The 22,777-nt window shown below is 44.1% G+C and overlaps 2 protein-coding genes across 7 annotated transcripts in view; one reads left to right on the top strand and one right to left on the bottom strand.

Annotated features, from left to right (window-relative positions):
* Klhl18 (kelch like family member 18) overlaps positions 1 to 6,632 on the bottom strand; it is a 45,046-nt gene extending 38,414 nt beyond the window's left edge. Inside the window, exon 1 of one of the 2 annotated variants that reach the window (XM_051203388.1) lies at positions 6,403 to 6,632. In XM_051203388.1, the coding sequence (XP_051059345.1) occupies positions 6,403 to 6,531 (129 nt within the window). In that variant the 5' untranslated portion in view covers positions 6,532 to 6,632. The remainder of the gene's footprint in view (positions 1 to 6,402) is intronic. The other variant, XM_051203393.1, reaches the window with a different exon arrangement.
* A 140-nt stretch (positions 6,633 to 6,772) lies between these two features.
* Kif9 (kinesin family member 9) overlaps positions 6,773 to 22,777 on the top strand; it is a 49,501-nt gene continuing 33,496 nt past the window's right edge. Inside the window, exons 1-8 of one of the 5 annotated variants that reach the window (XM_051203378.1) lie at positions 6,921 to 7,009; positions 7,986 to 8,228; positions 12,250 to 12,343; positions 14,553 to 14,718; positions 19,017 to 19,123; positions 20,425 to 20,649; positions 21,374 to 21,457; positions 21,584 to 21,676. In XM_051203378.1, the coding sequence (XP_051059335.1) occupies positions 12,251 to 12,343; positions 14,553 to 14,718; positions 19,017 to 19,123; positions 20,425 to 20,649; positions 21,374 to 21,457; positions 21,584 to 21,676 (768 nt within the window). In that variant the 5' untranslated portion in view covers positions 6,921 to 7,009; positions 7,986 to 8,228; position 12,250. Of the gene's footprint in view, positions 7,010 to 7,259; positions 7,468 to 7,985; positions 8,229 to 12,245; positions 12,344 to 14,552; positions 14,719 to 19,016; positions 19,124 to 20,424; positions 20,650 to 21,373; positions 21,458 to 21,583; positions 21,677 to 22,777 lie in introns of those variants that run through there. The other 4 variants (XM_051203348.1, XM_051203339.1, XM_051203369.1 and 1 more) reach the window with 4 other exon arrangements.

Raw genomic sequence — 22,777 nt, 5'->3', positions numbered from 1 at the left:
TGTGGCTAAGGAGCAAGCGAAGGAGTCTCATACACAAAACAATAAAGGAACTGTGTACGATGAAGAGCATCCACAGGCATGGGCTGCTGACATTCACCCCGCCATGCTCCAGAAGCGTCAGGGTAAACCATGGAATTCACTCTTCCGGTCAAAGGTTTTCCAGACTGTTGCACCTCCAGCCGTTCATAATAACCCTAGATGTCAGGCAGCAGTGCGTGCATGCGCTCTCGTGCTCTCTCTCTCTGTTTCTGTCTCCCGGCTTAGTTGATATCCAAATGTTAATAGCATTATCCATAATGTAATTCAAATGAGAAAGAGACCAAAAACCCTTTCCCCTCTCCTTGCTCCCTTTCCCTACCTACTGGTTTGAGACAGCATCATGATGCAGCCCAGGCTAGCCTGGAATTTACTAGGCTGGCCTTGAATTTGTGTCAACCCCCCAGTTTCAGTCTCCCATGATGGGATTACAGGCAAAAGCCACCATACGTAGACAAAAGTAAACTACTGAGTATCAGATTCTTATCACAGGTGACTGCCCCTCAAGGAGTATACTCTTCATCTCTAGCTACTTTAAAAAGTCAAAGAAAGTCTCAGGAATAAACTATTCAGTGAGTATTCACAAGTTTAAAGTTTTGTATATAATGTCATTTCAAAACCAAAGGGAATCCAAAACATATATATCTACACCTGGTCACGACAGCCTGCATCCACAATTTCAGTATTTAGAGGCTAAGGCTGGAAGATCAAGTCTGAGGCTGTCCAGGCTACACAGTGAGTTTCAGGACAGCCTGAATACAGAGTAAGACTCTGTCTCAAAGCTCCCTCCACCAGAAAAGAGTTTACATCTAGAAAACAGCAGAAAACATCTTCATTTTTCACTCTGCACAACAGATCTGGGGTGCTGAATTAACACACACTTCACCACTGCCTTGCAGGCTCACAAGCGACGCTAAAGATGGGTTGGTTGGTTGTACCCTGCTCTGCTGAAGCAGGAGAGTAACCTGACAGAGGCCCTAGAGCATTGCTTCCACCATACAAAACCAGCTATGTTGGAGCTCAGCTAATACAGTTTTGTGCCTTGGACAAATCCCTTAATAGCTTAAACTTCAGGGTTTTTCAAGCTACAAAATAAATGGCTTTAATAGAGGTTACTGTGGATTCTTTTTTAACATGGTTATTCTAGCTCTATAATTATCCCTGTATAATATACTACACTATACATAACAAAAATGGCATGCACCAACAAGTTCTGACTTCACTTCCTTCACCACCTACTCTTCTATTACAAACAGGGCACGATTCCAGACTCGCATGTGCAGCACTTAAAGCCAGTTTCAGTGAACATTCTGCATCTGGATTTAGTGGATCAAAAGAAAATATTCTAAAACTATGACCTCTACACACACCCCACCCACATCTCACACACACAACCTCCACACACACACACACACACAACCTCCACACCCCACACACATCTCTCTCACACACATACACATACAACCTCCACACACCCTACACCCACATATCACACACACACATACACACACACACACCCTCCACACCCCCTACACCCACCCACATGTCACACACACACACACACACACACACACACACCCTCCACACCCCCTACACCCACCCACACACCTCACATACACACAACCCTCCCCTCTCTCCTCTAAGCTTACAGGTCTGAATACTAAATACACAGGTTAGGTGATATTCTCCCCATTCTGCTTTCACAAATATAAAAGGGGCAGACTTTTCACAAATATAAAAGGGGCTTGCTGACTTGAGAGTTCATGAGGGAGAATGCTCCCTGAATCGGGGAGTTGGGTTTCTGCCCAACTGGCTGGACCCAGACGGACCTGACACACAGTCTGAACCTTGGACTTGTTAGAAACATAGGGATGGGAGGAGACGATCAGAACCTCCAGGGATACAAACGGCTCTGTCCAGACCTCAATCACATCCCACAGGTTGCCAAGAAGCCCTGTATGATCCTTGTAGCCATTAAAGGAAAAGGACTTGCCAAAAAGAAGAACCATACGTTTCTGTTTTGTTTCTAATAAAAAGTTTAAGTTATTAAAAATATAAAGGGGGTTTTATTCTATTTTTAATTAAGTAATTAATTCGTTTAGAAACAGGGTCTCATTGTGTAGCTCTGGCCTGGAACTCACAGAGATCTATCTGCCTCTGCCTCCATAGTGCTGGTATTAATGGCTAAAATGTGATTTTTAAAAAAATGAACATATTATTCTTTTCTGTTCCACTCCTACTTAACTATCCAATGGACTACTAAGAAAGTTAAGTGTAAGTATTTCCAAAGGCAAAGCAAATCTAGGTCCAAGTATTAGCAGAGAATGTAGAGGGTGTGAGAGCCTGTGAATGCTCACTTCGCTCCTTGGGAAGAGAGGCCACAGGAGGGCATGTGGGTTAATAGTGAGTGCAGCTGAGATGGTGGAGCTTAATTCAAAGTCACAAAGGAGTAACTGAAGCCTCAACACAAGAGCACAGAGACTCCACCGAACCCTACTTTTGCCTAACCCAGCCTGTGACCTTGAACAAGCCTTTTGTGGACTTGGTCTCAACTGTTAAATGTAAGCCACTGAAGTAGAGCAGTGGATTGCAAACTCTTTGAAGCCAAGGAGCATAAATAAACTCAGATAAATTCAAAACTGCACACTGAGACCAAGGTATGGTAAGGCATGCCTTCAATCTGAATACTGGGGAGAAACAAGATGATCATGAATTCAAGGTCATTCTCTGTTACATAGCAAATTCAAGGCATGCTCAGGATACCTGAGACCCTGTCTCAAAAGACAAATGCAAACAGCTGGGGTAGTGGTGCATGTCTTTAATCCCAGCACTCAAGAGGCAGAGGCAGGAGGATCTCTGTGAGTTAAAAGCCAGAATGAGTTCCAGGACAGCCAGAGCTACATAGTAAAACTCTGTCTTGAAAACACAAACAAACAAACCAAAACAATAATAACAACAAAACACAAATAAAATAAAGCAAAACCCTGCAAATGGAACACATTTATTTATACTTTCCATGGAAATATCATTAAATTATTATTAATGAATCAGATGCAATGGTATGCACCTATAGTCCCAGTCACTTGGGAAACAAAGGCAAGAAGACTTGAACACAAGAGTTTTGGGCCAGCTTGCTCAACACATGGAGATCTTATCTCTTTAAACATTATTACTAAGGGCTGGAGAGATGGCTCTGTGGTTAAGAGCACTGGTTCCTCTTCTAAAGGACTCAGGTTTGATTCCCAGCACCCACACAGCAGCTCACAACCATCTGTTGTTGTATTTCCAGAGGATCCAATGTCCTCTTTGGCTTCTAAGGGCACCAGGCACACAAGTGGTATACATTTGTACATGAAAAAAAAAATCCACATACATAAAAACAAACAAAAATATATTAATACACACATGTAAATGAGCCAGACATGTTGGTGTATTCTTGCAATCCCAGCATTCAGTATTCAGGAAGGAGAGCCATGAGACAGAAGGCTGAAAGTCAGCTTGGGTTACTTAGTGAGATCCTATCTAAAACACACATACAAACACATACACAAATAAACAAACAAACAATACAACACAAATACCTACTATTCACTGAGCATTTATTACATGGAGTTTGAAGTTAAATAAAGTAATTGAATCTTTAGCACTCAGGTGGGTAATGATGTCCATTCACAGAAGAATAAACTGACTCCCTGGCATTAAGGAATTTAAGTTTTGTCAGCTATGACATGGCAGAGCCAGGACTCAGATCAGTGCAGATCTGGTCTGTGCCACAACTGCCTCTCAGATCACCAAGAACAGCAAAGTTCCCCAGGAAAATACAGCACAGGGAGTTTAAAAACATCGACATGAAAACCGGACAAGCCAGTGCCTGACCTGATGGAGAATTCTGAGCAACGCAGAGGTCAAGGGACCTCCAACTCTGAGCACTAGAAACACCAGTCTCCTCTGAAGGTGTGTCATGAGGAGGGGCCCAAAACAGGAAGTACTGGTCCCCTCCACTGAGCAGGCAACTGTTCTGTCACTGTCCTAATAAAAAACCATCTGAACAGGATGAACTCGTGACTCCAGACTTGGGTAACTAGGGCATCCCTCAATGCAAAGAAGATTTATTGATTCTGAATATACTCTGAAAGGACAAGTCCTTTATTCTATAGCTTGGTTCTTGGAATGTAGTACCAGATGATAGCATCGCTGGTGAACTTGACAGGGCCCATGCCATACCTATGAATCAGAAATTCTAGGGTGAGCTCTAATGAACAACAAGGCCACCAGGAGATTCTAATACCTGATGAAGTTTGAGAACTATTGTCTTAATGGGGGCACCTAGCTACTAAATCATCACATGCCAAAAAGCCTCTAACCTTTGGTGCCTGCTTAAGTGAAGAGTCAGGACTCACTAGAAGTTTGAGGAAAGACTGGATTAAGAGGACAGCCCTTGCTGTGAGTAGTGAAATGGCTCCCAGCACCACTGAAGCTCTACAGAAGAAAGTCTACAGTCATGTCTAGTTCTAACCTATTCACTTTATTTATTTATTTATTTATTTATTTATTTATTTTTGGTTTTTCGAGACAAAGTTTCTCTGTGTAGACCTGGTTGTTCTTGAACTCACAGAGATTTGCCTGCCTCTGCCTCCCCAGTACTGGGATTAAAGGTGTGTACCACCACTACCTGACAAAGCCTAAATCTTAAAACATTTTTGTTTACCGTGTGTATGTGTGTGTGTGTGTGTGTGTGTGTGTGTGTGTGTGTGACAATTTCCAGGAGTCATTTCTCTCCTTCCAGTATGTGGGTCACAGGGATTGAACTCGGGTCATCAGGTTTGGCAGCAAGTGCCTTTACCTGATCAGCCTATTGCCAGCCCAAAACTCACACAAAACTTCTTTCTTAACTACTGCTTTTCACTGGTCCCTACTCATCTCAAATGTTACTGCCACAGTTAACTTCCAAATCGCTAGTGGGCTTGCCATCTTCTGCATCCTTTAGTCAGCTTATTTTTCTCTTTCTTTCTTTCTTTTTTTTTTTTTTTTTTTCCGAGACAGGGTTTCTCTGTAGCTTTAGAGACTGTCCTGGAACTAGCTCTGTAGACCAGGCTGGCCTCCAACTCACAGAAATCCACTCTGCCTCCTGAGTGCTAGGATTAAATTATTTTTCTTAATTCTCTTGGTTTCCCTGTTTTACCTGGGGAGATCCTGCCCCTTCTTAGGGCAGTTAGTTCAGTACTCTAATAGAAAACCATTTCGTTCAGGATTGATGAAAAAGTTATGACAGGTGTTATACAAGGAATACCAAATATCTCATTTAATCCTCACTAATAGTGAGATTTAAGAGTCAGCTTTATTTTCACATTTGGAAAATCTAAGCTTGGAGAGATTAAGTAATTTGCCCAAGGTCACAGCTAGCATTTTCATGCAAATCCATCCATCTCCAAAGCCACTCTCCGACTGGTTAGCTTTTTAAAGTGCCAAACTATTAACCATCGGACTCATCAGTCTGACTCTAATAAGTGAAGAAGCAAAGTTTTCCTTAACTAAGTAGGCAATAAAAGCTAAAAGGGTCTGGGTCTCTCTGTTGTTTTGAAACAGGAAGAGAGGGTGTTAGGCGCACTAAGAGCCTTCCAGGCAGAGTCCAGCAGGAAAAGCCACAGGCACACAGCATCTCCCACCTGGAGGAGATCCACCTGGCTCAGCAGTGTTGTCAAGGGGCAGCCCAGCTTGACCCAAGGCACAGGACACCAGACCAGAATGCTGGTAGGAAACAGGTGTGAGTATATCCCTCTCCCCAAGCAGTCCATTAGCCTGGCCTCCAGGACCTTCTGGTGGTGATTGTGGGTTGTTTTCTAGTGTAGAGCAGAGTAGTCCCCATCAAAAGATCTCCAGATCCGATTCTAAAAGCGCCAAGGGCAGGCAATGACTCCTGGGGAGAAGGCTTATTAGCCTCTACCGACAGCACAGCCAACTTCAAGGAGCACAAAGGAATAACTTTCTGACAGATAAGATGTTTAGGTAGTGCCCATAGGAATGTGGAGTCAGCCACCGCCCCTTCCTCCATAGCCTGGCTGTAAGAACATTTTCTCTTGTCTGTGTGACAGAAAAGAAGGCGGATACCCCAATGTCTCGTTTTCGTAGGGCGTCAGCGGCACAACTCTCAGCCTTTCCTCCCAATGGCTGAACGGCTGCCCCTTTTCCTCTCCCAACTTGGCCTCAATCCCTCTCAGCGCTTGGCACCGCTCTCTGTCCTACACTGTCCCCTCTAACCTGTCTCCGCCCTCAGTCGGCTGGACCTCTCTTCCCCTGTCCACCACCCCTCTTTTCTTCCCGCTCCGTCCCTTTCCCCTCAGCCAGCCACCGCCCAGACCACGGTACCTTGAGCGTCACATCGCACAGCTTGCCCTGCCGCCGGATCTCCTCCATGACGCCGTAGCCACGACTAGGCAACTCCGACACGGAGAAATGCACCAAGTCCTCCAGCTCCTCCGCGCCGTCCTCCACCATCTTCCCCGGCCGCCGCAACTGCGCAGGCCTGGCCGGCAAGCTTCACACTAACCAGGGCGGGGCAAGGGAGCACGCCGACGGCAGCTCGGGGCGCGAAGCAGAAATCCCACGACCCCGCTCGGCCGCCGTACTCGCAAATTCCGGTGCACCGGAAGTCTCTGTGCCCCGCTTCCTGGTTCATACCTAGGCTTCTTCTCCCGCAATCTAAACCACAGTTTTGCACACACAGCTGCTCCAAGCCTTTCAGGTTCCATCTAGGTCTTCTTTGTTCAGCCCTGACTTTACCTGTATCTTCAACGGAGGAATGTGGACTTCAATTCCGCCACCACTTCACACTACTTCCGGAGTCCCTGGAAGCTTCCCGTTGCCATGGCGACTGTGTACACAGCCGGTCGTCTGGCGGTCCAGATTGGAGCTCCTTCAAGTCGCTGCAGTTACAGCGATCGATCGCTCTACCCGAGTGCCGCTGGCTCGCGAGGTGAGCGGTAGTCGCGCGCCGGTGGGGTTAGGTAAAAAAAAACCTGGTGAGGGTATCCGCCCTGGCTGCTGGCGGTGGCTGGGCTCCGAACTCCTCTTGGCGCCTTTTTTTTTTTTCTTTTTCTTTTTCTTTTTTTCTTTTTTGTAAAACTGAGGCACTCCAGAGCGTGTTATCTTGTGCCCCTTCAAGCCTGAGCGCGGCTTCCGGGAGAGTGGAGTTTCTGAATGTTCTCTAGTCTCCACCGGGGACTCACTACTCGCTGTAGACAAAGAGGGCGTGAGGTTGAGTGACAGAGATCATTCAGACGCTTCACGCCTCAGTTTTCGAACTGGAGAGACCTTCGGCACAATCACTTCGAGCCATTCGAGCTGCAGAGGAGGAAAACCCTCCAGAGGGGCACGGGGATGGGACCGAGGCCGCCTGCCGCATACACGTTAGAAAAGGATTACACACCCTGGGTGAGAAATAAGAGAGAGGCTGGTTTTTCCTGGATGCCAATTTTGGGTGTGATACAGTAGGTGTTGTGGGTTCAGATGCTGTTGTTTCTTTGTCCCGGATCCAGGTAAGAGCAGATATAGGGACTCCAAGTGCCTATCAGTCATCCCATGGGATGTCAAGTCTTCATAGGTCATGCATATTCTGCTCCTTCCCAGGCCCAAAACAAATGAAGGAACATTGAATCTCTCAGCACAGAGGCCTCCCGGAGGCCACTCACATTCATTTTTTTCACACCAGAAGTATCCAAGGATTTCTATTCAAATGATGGGAGGGAGGGATGGGAGCGTAGGAGGTAGGCGCGCGGGTTTCTGTGCAAAGTCCTGAGGGAGAGGTACACTACCTGATGGGGAGGGTGTGTTGAGACTGAACGTGGCTTCTTGTACCTGGAAATCAAGTGTCCTCTTAAGAAGCCTGCAAGTTCAGGGGCTAGAGGTAGTGTGGGAGAGGAGTGACATGGTATACCTTGGAACTTTCTCAGTAGTGACTGAAGATGGACCCACCTATGGAGATTCAGGCACCCTCTGACTTCCAGCCATGAATGTCACCACCAGCCACCATTTCTTGAGCGCCTGCTGTGTGCTGGGCGCTGTTCTGGACCTTGTGGGGGGAATCACAAGAGATAAAAGGCACAGTCCTTGTCCTCGAGCAGCTTGTAATTTGATTTGGGAGCTGAAGCCCACATAAATGAAGCGACATAAGAACGGTAACAAGCAGTATTTCAGTAAGTGCAAATCGACCTGTGGCTTTGAGGTGCTATTGAGAAGTAGGCTCATGGGAGGAGTTGTGGGCCTTTGGAAAGGCTCATTGCAGGTTGTGGGACGCCAGGAATGTGGTGGCATGAGCATCAGGAGAACCTTGGGAATAACAGATAGGTGACTGTATATGAATGTTGGAAATTTTAGGGAAGAAGAGGAGGAAAGCTCTGGAAAAGTCTTTGAGCTGGCCTGTGAATTTGCTTTCAGAACTCTCTGGGTTCTTTGTGATCCCTTCCAGAGGTTATACCTAGTGGCATTGGAATCTTCCAGGGTAGGAAGTTGGACCCTTGGGGTTTGTGTTGGGGAGGGTTTCCCACAGCTGTAGAATTGGAGTAGAAAGCACCACCTCTCATTTGGAGGCGCTGTCGCAACACTTGGGAAGCTAAGGCAAAAGGACTAAAAGTTCAAGGCCAGCCTGGGCTACATTGTGACACACTATCTCAAAGGAATACATTATTTAAAATCATGAACAACTAATCCACCTCTCTCTACTCTCAGTTTCTCGGTAATATAAATCTAAGTGAAGTTGGAAATGAAATCTTCCCTTTGGTTTCCTCAGTTTGGGGTTCACATTAGAGCTATGTGTGATTTTTGATTCCTAGAGCTTAGTTTTGCAGACAAAAATGTTCAAGCTACATTCTTTTCTTTCCCCAATATGTTTCAGATTAATTTTCTAAAAACCAAAAACTTTAAAAGATCCAAGGGTGCTAGGAAAAGGCTTCCATGAAATAGAGACTCGAGAGATGTAGGAAATGCTCACACTGTAATCGGCAAATTTGGGAGTACTGTGTTTGCTTACGTGATTTAACACTTGCAGTGGGTATGATGGGTGATGCTTTCGTTTTATCCACATCATCAAAACTGTAAGCTGGAAGAGTAGCACCTTCTACTTAACTTGTTTCTGTAGGATACATAACACCATGGTGATGATGACTAATGTAACTGTAAGAGGAAATTATCCCAAGTTCTATCTAGAAATGTAAAAAACCATTAATACTTTGAAAATCTAAAATAATTTTTGTTAGGTAGCATCATTGTACCTCTATTAGAAAAGTACATGTAAAATGTTACTATTACTTATTTGATATGCTTTTAATATTTTATTTTAGTTTATTGAGTGTTTGTGTGTGTGCACGTGCCAAAGAACATGTGTGGAGGTCAGAGGATAGTTGGAGGGATTGGGTCTTTTCTTCCACTGTTTAAGTCCTGGGGATGAAACTCAGATCATCAAGCTTAGTGGCAGGTGTCTTTACCCATGCCATCTTGTTGATCCTTTTATGCCATTTTCTGGTGTTTGCTTGACCCAGGGTTTCACTATGTAGCATTGACTGTAGACCAAGTTGGTCACAAACCCATAGATCTACCTGCCTCTGTCTTCAGAGTACTGGGATTAAGGGTATATACATTTGACCCCTATATAATTTTATTGTTGTTGTTGTTTTGAGACAGGGTTTCACTGTTTTGCTCTGGCTATCCTGGAACTGGATTTGAAGACCAGGCTGGCCTCAAACTCACAGAGATCTGCCTGTTTCTGCCTCCCAAGTGCGGATTAAAGGCATTCACCACCACTGCTTAGCCCCTTATATGATTTTTATGAATATTAGAAGAGGATCTATTTCATATGATCCTATGAAAAACTGTAAAAGTTTTTTAAAAATCCTTCAGCATCACTTCATTTCTTAGAAGACTGAATCAACTTCCTTTGTCTGACGTATCGCTAACTTTTCATAAATTCCGCCAATTCTTTTCCTGATAGATGCTTGTTTCTCCTTTTCTGTTCTCTGTGTTCTTCCCTACTCCTCCCCTGTCTCCTCCCTCAATAAGAGTACACACACACACACACATACACACACACACACACATACACACACACACACACACACACACACACACGGTGAGTGCACACATGTACATACCCAAAACGCCTCACTTAAAATTCTGCTATGCCAGTTTGCCTAATAACAATTAAATTATTTAGTATATTTTCATAGCCTTTTCTTTTTTCTTTTTTTAGTGTAATTTAGATAGATTTAACAGAATTAATGATTATTACAATAGGATACATGAATCCTAGTCTCAAGACAAAACAAAATTAGTTGAATTATCAATTCCATTTAATCATTTCTTTGCTTCTCCACTATCTGAATTAAGTGTAAGCGTCCCATTGGTAACATCTCTCTTTACTAGTTTTGACTTTACTTGACCTTTAGTTTCTGTGACCTCAAGGTCTCTTCTGCTATGAGACATCTCTTCATAGTTAGAAAAGTCTTTTAACTAAGCTTGCTTCCCTGTCTTTTCTATCCTATTCTTTTACAAGTGTTTATCCCACAAAGCTACATCATATATATATATATTTGTCTGTAGACAGAGTTTCTGTCTCACCTGGTCCTACAGCTGCTTTGCCCCAAATAAATACACACAGTACAATGAATTATAAACTGTTTGGCCAAAGGCTTAGGCTTCTTACTGGCTAGCTCTCTCTTAACCATTAACCCCCTTCTATTAAGCTATGTATTGCCATGAGTCTGTGATTTACCTGTAATCCAGCATGTTACTCCTTTGGCAGCTACACGGTGTCCCTCTTCGTCCTCTCCTTGTCTGATAGCCCCGCCTATACTTCCTGCCTGGCTACTGGGCAATTACTGTTTTATTCATCAACCAATAAGAAAAACATAATGCAGAAGGACATCATTTGTCTTCAGTCAGTATACTATAACACATGCACACACACGCGCACACACACACACCCACATATGTATGTATGTATGTATGTATGTATGTATGTATGTATGTATGTTGTGAGGTTATGAGGATCCTGGAGAGATGGCTTCACAGTTAAAAGCACTGGCTGCTCTTTCAGAGGACCTGTGTTCAATTCCCAACACCCACATGGTGGCTTAACTGTCTGTAACTTTGGCCCTCTTCTGGCCACCATAGGTACTGCATATACATTGCACATAGACATTTGTGCAGGAAAAACACCCATATACATAAAATAAAAACAAACTTTTTTTTAAAGGTGGGAATATAGACAGGTTTTAGGAGAGCATCTCTCATCAACATGAGAGAAGAAAGACTTGGATTATGGACTAGATCAAGAACATTTAATTGGAGCTTGAGATGATTCAGTGGTTAAGAGTGCTCATTGCTCTTCCCAGCATCCATGTCAGGTAGCTCTTTACTGCCTGTAACTCCAGCTCCAGAAGATCAGACTCACTCTTCTGGCTTCCAAGGGTACTTGCACACATGTGACATACACTCACACAGACACATGCAAATAAAGATAAAAATTAATTTAAGAAAAGAATATTTAATCTAGGGCCAGCCAGATGGCTCACACAAATCTGATCCACATGGAGAAAGAAAAGAGCAGACTCTGTTGTCCTTTGACTGCCACCACATGCTGAGGCAGGTGTCTCTCACTCCCAATAATAATAATAATAATAAATACATATTTTAAAAGATACTTATCTATTCTCATGTGGTCAATCTGATGGAGACAGAGGTGTGAAAGAAGGTCTAATAATGAAGAAAAGGCCAATGGCTTTAATGTATTCCAGGCAAGTATGTCAAGAGAAAATAGAATAAATGAAGCAAAGCATAAATTGGTTCATCTTAGAAACAGGACATTTCTGGAAACAGCGGCTAAAATCAGACCACTAAAGGGAGCATTCTTTTTGCTTTGGATTTCAGTCTCTTTGGAGTCATAGTGGAAAATGGCAAAGCAGCCCATAAGACAGGAGGCACATGCACTTGTTGGGTAGTGACAATGGGTTGGAGAGCCCAAACTGTCCTCCAGCTGACAGCTGAGACTGGCCTTGAACTCTGATCCACCTGCCTTCGCTTCCCAAGTGTTAGGGTTACATGTGTTAACCGCCATAGTAGGCTTTTCTTCTGATCTTGACAAATGACCTCTCCCTCCTAGTTGCTATTTGATGATGACCGCTAAAAAAAAAAAAATACTGTTGTTCTCTTCTCTTTAGCTAGAATGGGTACTAGGAAAAAGGTTCAAGCGTTTGTCCGAGTCAAGCCTACTGATGACTTTGCTCATGAAATGATCAAATATGGAGAAGACAACAAAGTAAGTGCGATGTGTTTGCGTCCACTTATCCAGTCCTTCCTTGTCCACTCCCCAACAGCCATTCAAGGATCAAAACAGAAGGGCTGGAGAGGTGGCTCAGCGGGTAAAGATGGCTGCCACCAGGTACAAGGACCTGACTTCTGTTCCTGGATCCACACGATGGAAGGAGAGAAAAGGAGAGAATCTGCTCCTAAGAGTTGTCCTCCAAATTCCATATACATGCTGTTGTATGCAAGTCAGAGAACAGCTTGCAGAATTGTAGAGTAGGTTCTTTCCTTCTACCACATGGGTCTTGGGGAATCAAACTCAGCTTGTCAGGCTTGGTGGCAGGCACCTTTCCTCACTGAGTCGGCTTGCCAGCCCTCAGGTAGACCTTTGTTTAAACAAATAGTTCATGAACAAATTGCTCAGGTCTTCAAAGTCCTGATAGTTAGAAAAGACCTCAAGGATGGCCTTGGGTAATGTGCTCCGTGGACTCAGTTTCAGAAAACATAGAAGCATAGAGGGTGAAACTTGGGAAGCAACATTTAATATGTGGTGTTGTTTGACTTTTCTGGAGACAGGGTCTCCTGGAACCCAGGTGGGTTTAAACTGCCTATTTAACAAAGGAAGAATTGGAACTCATGATACTTAACTTCTCCTTCCCAAGTTCTGGGATTATAGGCACATGTCACCACACCCGGCTATTCATTGTCTTGGTCTTAGGTTTGTTCTTCACTGGGTAGCTGGGTCTTGGACCTTGTATTACAGATGCTAGTAGAAGATTTCAGTGAGAGTCCCCATCAAGAGCTTGGAATAAGCTGGCAGCATGGTGCTAGAAGTTGAGAGACCAAAAGGAAAAATCCAAACACCTAAATTCAAAGCAAGCCTTTGTATCACAAAAATGTCTTAAAAAAAAAAAAAATAAGCTTGGGATCTTACTGGGAATTGATTAAAGGTGCATCTGAAAATATGCTCATTACAAGTATGTTGTTTTAACTGTGGCACAGTGGCTGTGCCTTAATCTATTTCAGCCAGCAAGTGCAACTCCACAGTTACCCGCTTGCTTCTCCAGCAGCTGCCTGGGTGGCACTTAGCTAACCTTCTGTCCTTGCTGGCATCTCTCAAAGACCTGTGCTCCCAACCAGAAACAGCCTCCCCTCTCCAAATCCCTCCCTACTTCTGTGGTCTCTCTATTTCTCCCAGATGCCCTCTGATGCCCTGGAATTATCCTGTCAACTAGCTGCTAATGCAGCCTCCTGACCCAAGGTTGATTTTATTTAATTAGAGTAAATGCAAACTCAGGTTCACAGTGTGGTCAAATATCCCCCAACTCGAGTTTTTATTAACACAAATGGCTGTGTCTGAAAAGTTCAGAGACTTTATGCGGCCACTCCATCATTGTTCCCTGTGACTCACAGTTGTTTGTGAAAGTAAATCCTACACACAGTGGAGAGGATTGGGGGGGGGGCATTGCCACCTGTGGCCAAGCAGCCAGGGCCATTGTTTCTAATTCCATTGCTATTCTTGCCTGATTCAAAGTTTCTATGCTCATGGGATGTTGCTAACTCTGACTTAATTAGAACCTGACAAACTGGGGCTGGAGAGATGGCTCCGGAGCTAAGAGCACTGGCTGGGCTTCATTCTCAGCATCCACATGACCGCTCACAACTGTGTGTAACTCCAGTTCCAGGGGATCTGACACCATTTTCTGAACCCTGCATGTATCAGGCACACATGCAGTACACATGCATACATTCACATAAAACATTCACACAAACAAAATAAAAAGCTAAAAACCTTTTTAAAAGCTTCACATCCTCTGTTTTCTCTAAGTCTCTAAGTCCTTAGTTACCTGTGATTATTTATTTGTTTGTTTGTTTGATACAGTCTCCCTAGGTAGCCTTGTTGTTTATTTATTTGATATAGTCCTCCTATATAGCCCTATCTGTCCTGGAACTCTATGTAGATCAGGCTGGCCTTGAACTCACAGAGCTCTGCCTGCCTCTGCCTCCTGAGTGCTATCAGAGAATCTTTTTACAAAGATTTCCTAAAAATAACTGCAACCCCCTCTTCTTTTTGTGACGTTTCTCACTATATAGACTGACCTGAAACTCCAGATGCTCCTGACTCAGACTTCCAAGGGCTGGGATTCCAGGTGTCTGTCACCCACACCTGGCTTCTCCCTGTCTCTCTCTCTCTTTTGGTTTGTTTGTTTGTTTTTCCCTAGAGCATTGATATTCACTTGAAAAAAGACACTCGGAGAGGAGTTGTCAATAACACGCAGACGGACTGGTCATTCAAGCTGGATGGAGTTCTTCATGACGCCTCCCAGGACTTGGTTTATGAGACAGTCGCCAGGGATGCAGTTTCTCAAGCCCTTGATGGATACAATGGTAATTTAATCAATTGTTGTTTTATCTAGGACTCTTGAGGAGGCCCTCCTCCTGGAAGAGGTAGAGGAGGTACTCTATTCTGAATAAAATAAAACATAAGAAGTTGGCTTACTAATATTGTACACTTGTCTGGTGGTAGAACATACATTTACTTTGTAACATTGTAGGCATGGTCCTATCCAGTCTCTGGGACCTTACCTTGGCTTTTTCATGGTTCTTAGATGGCCAACTATGGCCTTGTTTCAAATCTCTCAAACATTGGTTTTGGGGGGTAATGGGACACACCAAATCTCAGTCTCAATCTTACTATGTAGCTCTCTCTGGCCTAGAACTAACTATATAAACTAGGTTGGCCTCAAACTCACAGAGAGAGATCTTCTTGTCTCTGCCTCTGCCTCCTAAGTGCTGGGGTTAAAGGTAGGAGCCCAGCCTAAAAACAGGTTTAGTGGGGATTTTTAAAATTAAATCACTTTATTTATTTTACATCTTAACCACAGTGTCCCCTTCCTTCTCTCCTCCCATTCCCTCTGCCTTCCTCCATCCACTCCTCTGTTTCTGTTCAGAAAGGGGCAGGCCTCCCGTGGGAATCAACAAAGCACAGCATATCAAGTTTTGGTAGGAGTAAGCTCCTCACCTTGAATTAAGGCTGGACAAGGCAATCCAGTATGAGGAATAGGTTCCCAAGAGCCAGCCAAAATGTGAGGGACAGCCCCTACTCCCATGGGTAGGAGTCCCACAAGTAGACCCAGTTATACAACTGTCTCTCATATATATATATATATACATATATATATGTATATATATATACACATATATGTATATATGTATATATATCTATATATGTGTATATATATGTGTGTATATATATATATATATATATATATATATATATATATATATATATATCCTAGATCAATCCTATGCAGGCTCCCTGGTTGTTGATTCAGACTCTGTGAGCTCCTGTGAGCCAGGTTAGTTGTTTCTATGGATTTTCTTGTGATGTCCTTGAGCCCTCTGGCTCCTACTACAAGCCCTCCTCCCTCTCTTCAGCGGGATTCCCAAGCTCGGCCTAATGTTTGGCTGTGGATGAAGGCTCTCTGATGACATTTGGTGCAGTCGCCAATCTATGAGAATAGCAGAATATCATTAGGCATCATTCTTTCCCCTCCACTCGTGTTTGGTTCTATCTTAGGCCTCCGGGCCTTTTAGCCTCCACGTCCTGGCACTCCAGGCAGTGTCAGGGGTCGGCTCACTCTTGTGGCATGGGTTTCAGGCTGGACCAGTCACTGGTTGGCCACTCCCACAATCTTTGTGCCCCCTTGCCCCTCCCCCATCCACCATACATCCCATAGGCAGGACAGACTGTAGGTTAAAGGTTGTGTGGCTGAGTTGGTGTCCCAGACCCTCTACTGGAAGTCTTGCCTTATCACAGGAGATGGCCAGTTGAGTCTAAGAATGCACTATTACTAGGAGTCTTAGCTGGGGTCATCCTTGTAGATACCTGGGAGTTTCCCTTGCACCAGGTTTCTCCCTGACCCTGAAATGCCCCTCCTTTCCAATCATCTCTAATTTTTTATGAGCTTATATGGTCAAAGATGATCTTAAAGTTTTTATTGTGGGTTTTGTTTGTTTGTTTTTCTTTTGGTTTTTTGAGACAGAGTTTCTCTGTGTGGCCCTAGCAATCCTGGAACTTTCTCTGTAGAACAGGCTGGCCTTGAACTCAGAGATCTACCTGTCTCTGGCTCCCAAGTACTGAACTAAAAAAAGCATGTGCCACCACTGCCTGGCTTGTGCTATGTTAAAAACTTCACCCCAGTCACCAGCATCCATATATACACAAAGAGTCTGGAATGTTATAGTGGAAGTTCCACCCAAACCTCCTCCCCCATCTCCCTCCAAACTCTGCTGCCTCTCAGAAAGCCTGCCAAATGATGACCCCCTCCCCGAGAGATGCTCAAGACCACTCCCACAGGGTACTTAAACTGCCCCCCAAGAAACCAGACTTGTGGTTTTAGCATCTCCCTTTTCCGTCTCCTCTCTGGGGGACTGGAAGGCCATCCAGGAGTGCTGTATCCATTAAATGTGGGCTTGGTCTGATTTGAATTGCTGCATTGGCAGAGAAGCTTATCAGGTGTAACAACTTTCCAGCTTGGTTTTTCTGTTTGTTTGTTTTTTGAGACAAGATCTCACTGTGTAGCCTTAGGCTGGCCTGAAACTCACTATATATCTGTCTGCCTCTGCCTTCTGGCATCAATTTTTTTTTTTTTTAAACAGGGTTTTATTATATATCCCACACTGGCCTTGAACTTGTAACAATTTTCCTACCTCTGCTTCCCTGGGCCTATGACTACAATACAAGCCTGTGCCATTATATGTGGCTTATGTTTTGTTTTTGTTTTTTAAATGTTTTAAAAGGAACTGGAGAATTAGCTCATCAGCTAGGAACACTGGCTGCTTGCTCTTCTAGAGGACCCAGATTCAATTCCCAGCACCCACAAGGCAGCTCACAACCATCTGTAACTCCATTTCCAAGGGGATCCAATACCCTCTTCTGGCCTCTTTGGGCACCATGCCCTGACACGATCCACAGACATACATGTAGGCAAAACACCCCATTTATTTAAAAATAAATTAAAAAAAAAAAAACCCAGCATTTTGAGAGTGTGACATAGTAGCAAATTCCTGTAATCCCAGCACTTGGAGGCAGAGGCAGTTCAAAGTTATCCTTAGCTACCTACCAGTGAGATGCCAGCCTGAGCTACATGTGATTATATCTTTTTTTTTTTTTTTTTTTTTTTTAAGCTTAAAAAATAAAGGGCTGGAGAGATGGGTCAGCTGTCAAAGGCTAGGCTCACAACCAAAAATATAAAAAAGCTTAAAAAATAAACTTGCAGTTCACTGACTTTGCCGTCTGGTGGCTAACTGATTAGAGTGTTCTCTATTTTGCAAGGATTTATTTGTTGTTTGGTTGCTTGGTACTAAGTGCCAAACCCAGAGCCTCACAAATATTAAACATACATTCTATCACTGTGCTACATACATAACTCCAATAGTATAAGACTTTGTATAGGAAAGTCTGCTAAGAGAGCCAGGCATGGTTGTATATACTTGTAATTCCAGCACTTGGGAGGTATAGGCAGGAGGATCTAGAATTTGACAATAGTTTGAATTATATAGCAAGACTCACTCCGTTTTGTGAGGAAAATCCAATGAGTCTTGAGGTGCCAACATTGTAATGTATTCTGCATATAATCCATAGGTGGTATAGTCCTCAGTGACATTTGCATGATTCCCGGAGAGGCTGTGGCCTGGAGGTAAAGATGGGGGGGATTAAGAACTAGGAAACCTAATAGTCAGACACTTCATGCTACAGAACTACAGATGGGTTCTTAATGCCAGCTGAAGTGACTTCTGGTTCATTAGCCATGGGCTAATTGCTAATTGTCTCTGGCTCCCAACCAAATGGTGAATTAGGGTCATTCATTTAAAACCTACCAGCATTCCCAGCTCCTACAAAACATAGGCAAAGGCAAACACAAACACACTTCCAGGGCCTAGTGGAGCCTCACCAGGTCCACCATGGAGATTCACAGACACCGTCTTTGGAGTAGCTCCAGTTCAAGAGGAAGGAGGAGTAAGACCCAAGGTGAAAATGATTTGCAAAAGGTGCAAAAAGAGTCACAGCCCAGTCATGGTGGCCCTGGAAGTGACATGGTACTACCTAGCCTTGTAGTCTATAAATAATTCTCTTAGAAAGGTATAGATAGGGTCACAGCTGGCTATCCCAGTACTTGGGCAATAGAAGCGGGTGTATCAGGAATTCAAGTCATTCTTGGCTACACAGCTTTATGCCAACATGGGCTATGCGAAACCATGTCTCAAACAGATCAACAAAAAGATCACCATTGACAGGAATACCCTTCTTACTCCATCTCTTTCTGGAATTTCATCTCCATGGAGTGTCTTTTGCTAGCTCTCAGACCTGTGCAATTCATGGCCTTGGGAAGGACTGAAGACTAATGCTTCAGCTCCCTCTTATTCTTTTCAAGAATAGTTCCAGCCACAGCGTTCGCTTACCCTAGGACCAGATCATCTGGGTATGGGAAGCGTAGAGTTCTATGTAGATCACAGACTGAGGGCACATGTTTGTGTTTTGACTGTTTATGTCCCGGTTGCCTTGTGGCTGTTTCTCCCTTCACGTCGAGTCCTGGATGGCACCAAGCATGCTTGGACAACAAGAGTTGTCCATGAAGTGATTTTTCTGAATGTCACTCAGACATATTTTGAAACGTTTGCAGGTACCATTATGTGTTATGGGCAGACGGGAGCTGGCAAGACATACACCATGACCGGAGCAACTGAGAATTACAAGCACCGGGGTATTCTCCCTCGTGCCCTGCAGCAGGTAGAGAATGGGTCAGTGGTTGGGATGCCACACAGCTACCCTCTTCTCTCCAGTGCTTCTCTACTAGATAGTGGGCTCAGCCCTCAAGTCCTGGTCCTGGAGACAGGATGCTCTAACTGGGCTTGGGGGTAGAATCAGTGTCCCCAGGAAACCAGGGCTTTGATTTTTCAGAAGGCTCCTCACTGACAATAAGCCACAGCAGGCATGCTAATCAGGCTCCTGCTGCTCCCATGGCCTGTGAACCTGTAATTAAGGATTTGGAGGACTCCTTCTGCTTGTTTCCAGTGTTAATGAAGGGAATGCAGCTCTTTCAGAACTTCCTTACTGTCTTGCTGTGGCCTCTTCCACTCAGTAGCTCCTGAAAGAAGCCCAGCATGAGACTGGCAGCCATGGTTCTGGGAACAAGGCAGAAGGCCTTCCCTTGGAACCTGCTAGCCCAGGTTTTGTGAGGACCATCTGGTTAAGGGTAGGATGCAAAGGCCTTCCTCCTGCCTGGTCTGCTTGGTGGCGTAAACCTTTAATCCCAGCACTCGGGAGGCAGAGGCAGGCAGATCTCTGTGAGTTTGAGGCCAGCCTGATCTACAAAATGAGCTCCAAAAGACAGGCTTCAAAGCTACACAGGAAAACCTTGTCTCAAAAAAAAAAAAAAAAAAAAACAATAACAATAAAAAACACCTTTCTTACAACCGCCCCCCATGCTCATTCTTCTGAAGCATTATGCTTACTATCCCACTATCAAAATCTCAGTATCTGTAAGTCCTGGATTTAATCCCCAGCATTGAAGGAAAAAAGTCATAGTGGCATATGTTTATAATCAGGAAATGGAGGCAAGAGGATCAGAAGTTCAAGGTCATCTTTGGTTACAATGAGAATTCCTGAGCAACTTGGATTACAGGAGACCCTATCTCAAAACAAACAAACAAAATACTTCAATATCTATAGCTGGGCATGATGGCTCACACTTGTAACTCCAGTACTTGGGAAGACTGAAGTAGAAAACTGGTGAGTTTGGAGAGTTAACTGGGCTACATTTTGGATTCCAGCCAGCCTGGGACACAGTGTGAAACCCTGCCTCAAAACACCAAACCAAGACAATAAAACCCAAAAGTTGATAATTCTACCCAATAGACTAACAATAATAGTGGTTGGTGATGATGGCATCAGCCAGACTATAAACCTCTTTAGGACAGGAATTGTCCTACACGCCCGATGCACTCTCCTGAGGAAAGACATGGGCTGACATTAACTAGCTGGCTGTTGGCAGTTCTGCTTTTAGTGACTGTGGTCACATTTCCATCTAGGTTTTTAGGATGATTGAAGAGCGCCCCACACATGCCATCACTGTACGAGTTTCCTACTTGGAAATCTATAATGAGAGCCTGTTTGATCTCCTGTCCACTCTACCCTATGTTGGACCCTCAGTCACACCAATGACCATCGTGGAAAACCCTCAAGGGGTCTTCATTAAGGGCTTGTCGGTCCATCTCACAAGTCAAGAGGAGGACGCATTCAGTCTCCTCTTCGAGGTGAGATGATCAGAGAGTCCCTTCCTTACCTCCCTCGCTCCCTTCTCCCTTTCCTTATCTTCCTCCTCCCTACTTTCATGTTTTTATTCACTTTTCATAGTCAGAATGAAAAGTCATGTGTGCTTATTTAGAAAACTTAGTGTTGAATAAGAAGAACCAAAATCCATGAACTGTTTTTCATTTAAAGCAACAAAAATATATTTTAGATTATGTCCTTCACATGCCAGGCAAGTCCTCTGTTGCTGAACTATATGCCTAGCCCCTTTTTACTTTTGAATTATATGTATGCGTGTGTGTGTGTGTGTGTGTGTGTGTGTGTGTGTGTGTGTGTGTGGTCTGTGCGTGTGTGTGCAGTGCCCACAGAGACAAGGAGATTGCACTGGGCTCTCTGAAGCTGACTTAGAGGTGGTCATTCGCTTCCCCATGCGGATTCTGGGAACAGAATTTGGGCTCCCTACAGGAACAGTGGTCACTCTTAACTGCTGAGCCATCTCTCCAGCCCCTATCTCGATTCTCACAGTGTCTCACCTTTCAGCAAATACCAGTTTGTACACTTCACCCCCAAATATTGGGGGGTAAAAGTATACGACCTATCTCCAGTTTGGTTCCCTTTTATTAGTTTTCAGAAGTCCCAGCTGATCATAGCGGTATGAGTGCCAGAAAATTACTCGGATGCCTTGTTTCCAGTTTCCAAAATGTAGCGTGTATTTCCTTTCCTCTCCAGGGGGAGACCAACAGGATCATCGCCTCCCACACAATGAACAAAAATTCATCCAGGTCACACTGCATTTTCACCATCTACATGGAGGTGGGTGCGAGTTCTTTGTTCAGCCTGAGAGGGACTGGTGACTCCCCAGGGAGAAACTAGCCAGTGACTCCCCTAGTCAGAAACTCCACCCTGTGCATTCTGAATTCTGTTCGCATGTTTTTGTAGGCCCACTCTCGGACCTTATCAGATGAAAAGTATATCACTTCCAAAATCAACTTGGTAGATCTGGCTGGTTCAGAGAGGCTTGGGAAGACAGGGGTAAGTGAAGGTTGTTGGGTACCCTGTCAACAAGCCTTGTGGCCCAGAGCCTGTGACTGCACCTCCCACGCTGAAACCTGAGAACAGCCAGGTGGTGTGGGGTGCAGTAAGGAAGAGCCATTGGAGGCAGGGGAGCGGCTACAGGGTGTAGTTCGGACTGCAAGGGAATATAGTGCCTATGTTGGAAGTAAACCTGGAGTTCGGGGACCTCACCAGTACCACACAAAGTGAAAGTAAACTGGCAAATAAGCTTTTACTTTCGCTAAAGGGCATATTGCTTCATTCAGGTAACAAGAACACCCAGCCAAAAATATGGTAGGTCTTTATCCTAACACAAGAGTGCTGTGCCATTTCTCCATTGGCTGGGGTCTGACCTCATAGACTTTGGTACCTGGCTAGTTTTGAAAACTGGTGCAAAGGAATTGGAGGGAAGTGTCTGCCTCTCTGGGTCATCAAGTTTTGAAAGTACAGCAGGGTCTTTGCATAAGCAAACAGTTTTACAAGGTAGGGAGATTGAAGCCTCACTGCAAAGGTTTCATTCTGTGAACACTCTCTTGATAGGAAAGACTTGGGTTCCTTGTATTATCCTTCACCTATATTCAGTAAGTGTTCCGTAAATGCTCCACACTGGTATGGTGTTCTCTGTATATGGATATGAGTTATTCACATGCATGTTTAACTTCAAACATTTTTTGCAAAGTATTTTAATAAAAATTTCACAGGGTATTTAGAGGAGCATTTGTATGTGTGTGTATTGCTATATTCATGTGAATATTATACTTGCTCAGATATTCCATGTGTATTTGTATCAGAATGAGTATCATGTGAATAATCATGTACATATTCTTTTTATTTATTTGTTTTCTTGTTTTTCAAGACAGCGTTTCTCTGTGTAGCTTTGGAGCTTTTCCGGAACTCGCTCTGTAGACCAGGCTGGCCTAGAACTCAGAGATTCGCCTGCCTCTACCTCTCAAGTGCTGGGATTAAAGGTGTGCGCCACCACTGCCCAGCTTCATGTATGTATTCTTGTTCACATCAACCTTCATATGAATGTTCCTGTGCGTTTTTTGTTGTTGTTTGTTTGCTTTGGTTTTTCTTTGC

This window comes from Phodopus roborovskii, unplaced genomic scaffold (assembly GCF_943737965.1).
Source record: "Phodopus roborovskii unplaced genomic scaffold, PHOROB, whole genome shotgun sequence".
In the NCBI taxonomy this organism is placed as follows: domain Eukaryota; kingdom Metazoa; phylum Chordata; class Mammalia; order Rodentia; family Cricetidae; genus Phodopus; species Phodopus roborovskii.
This window is presented reverse-complemented; position numbering and strand designations above follow the sequence as displayed.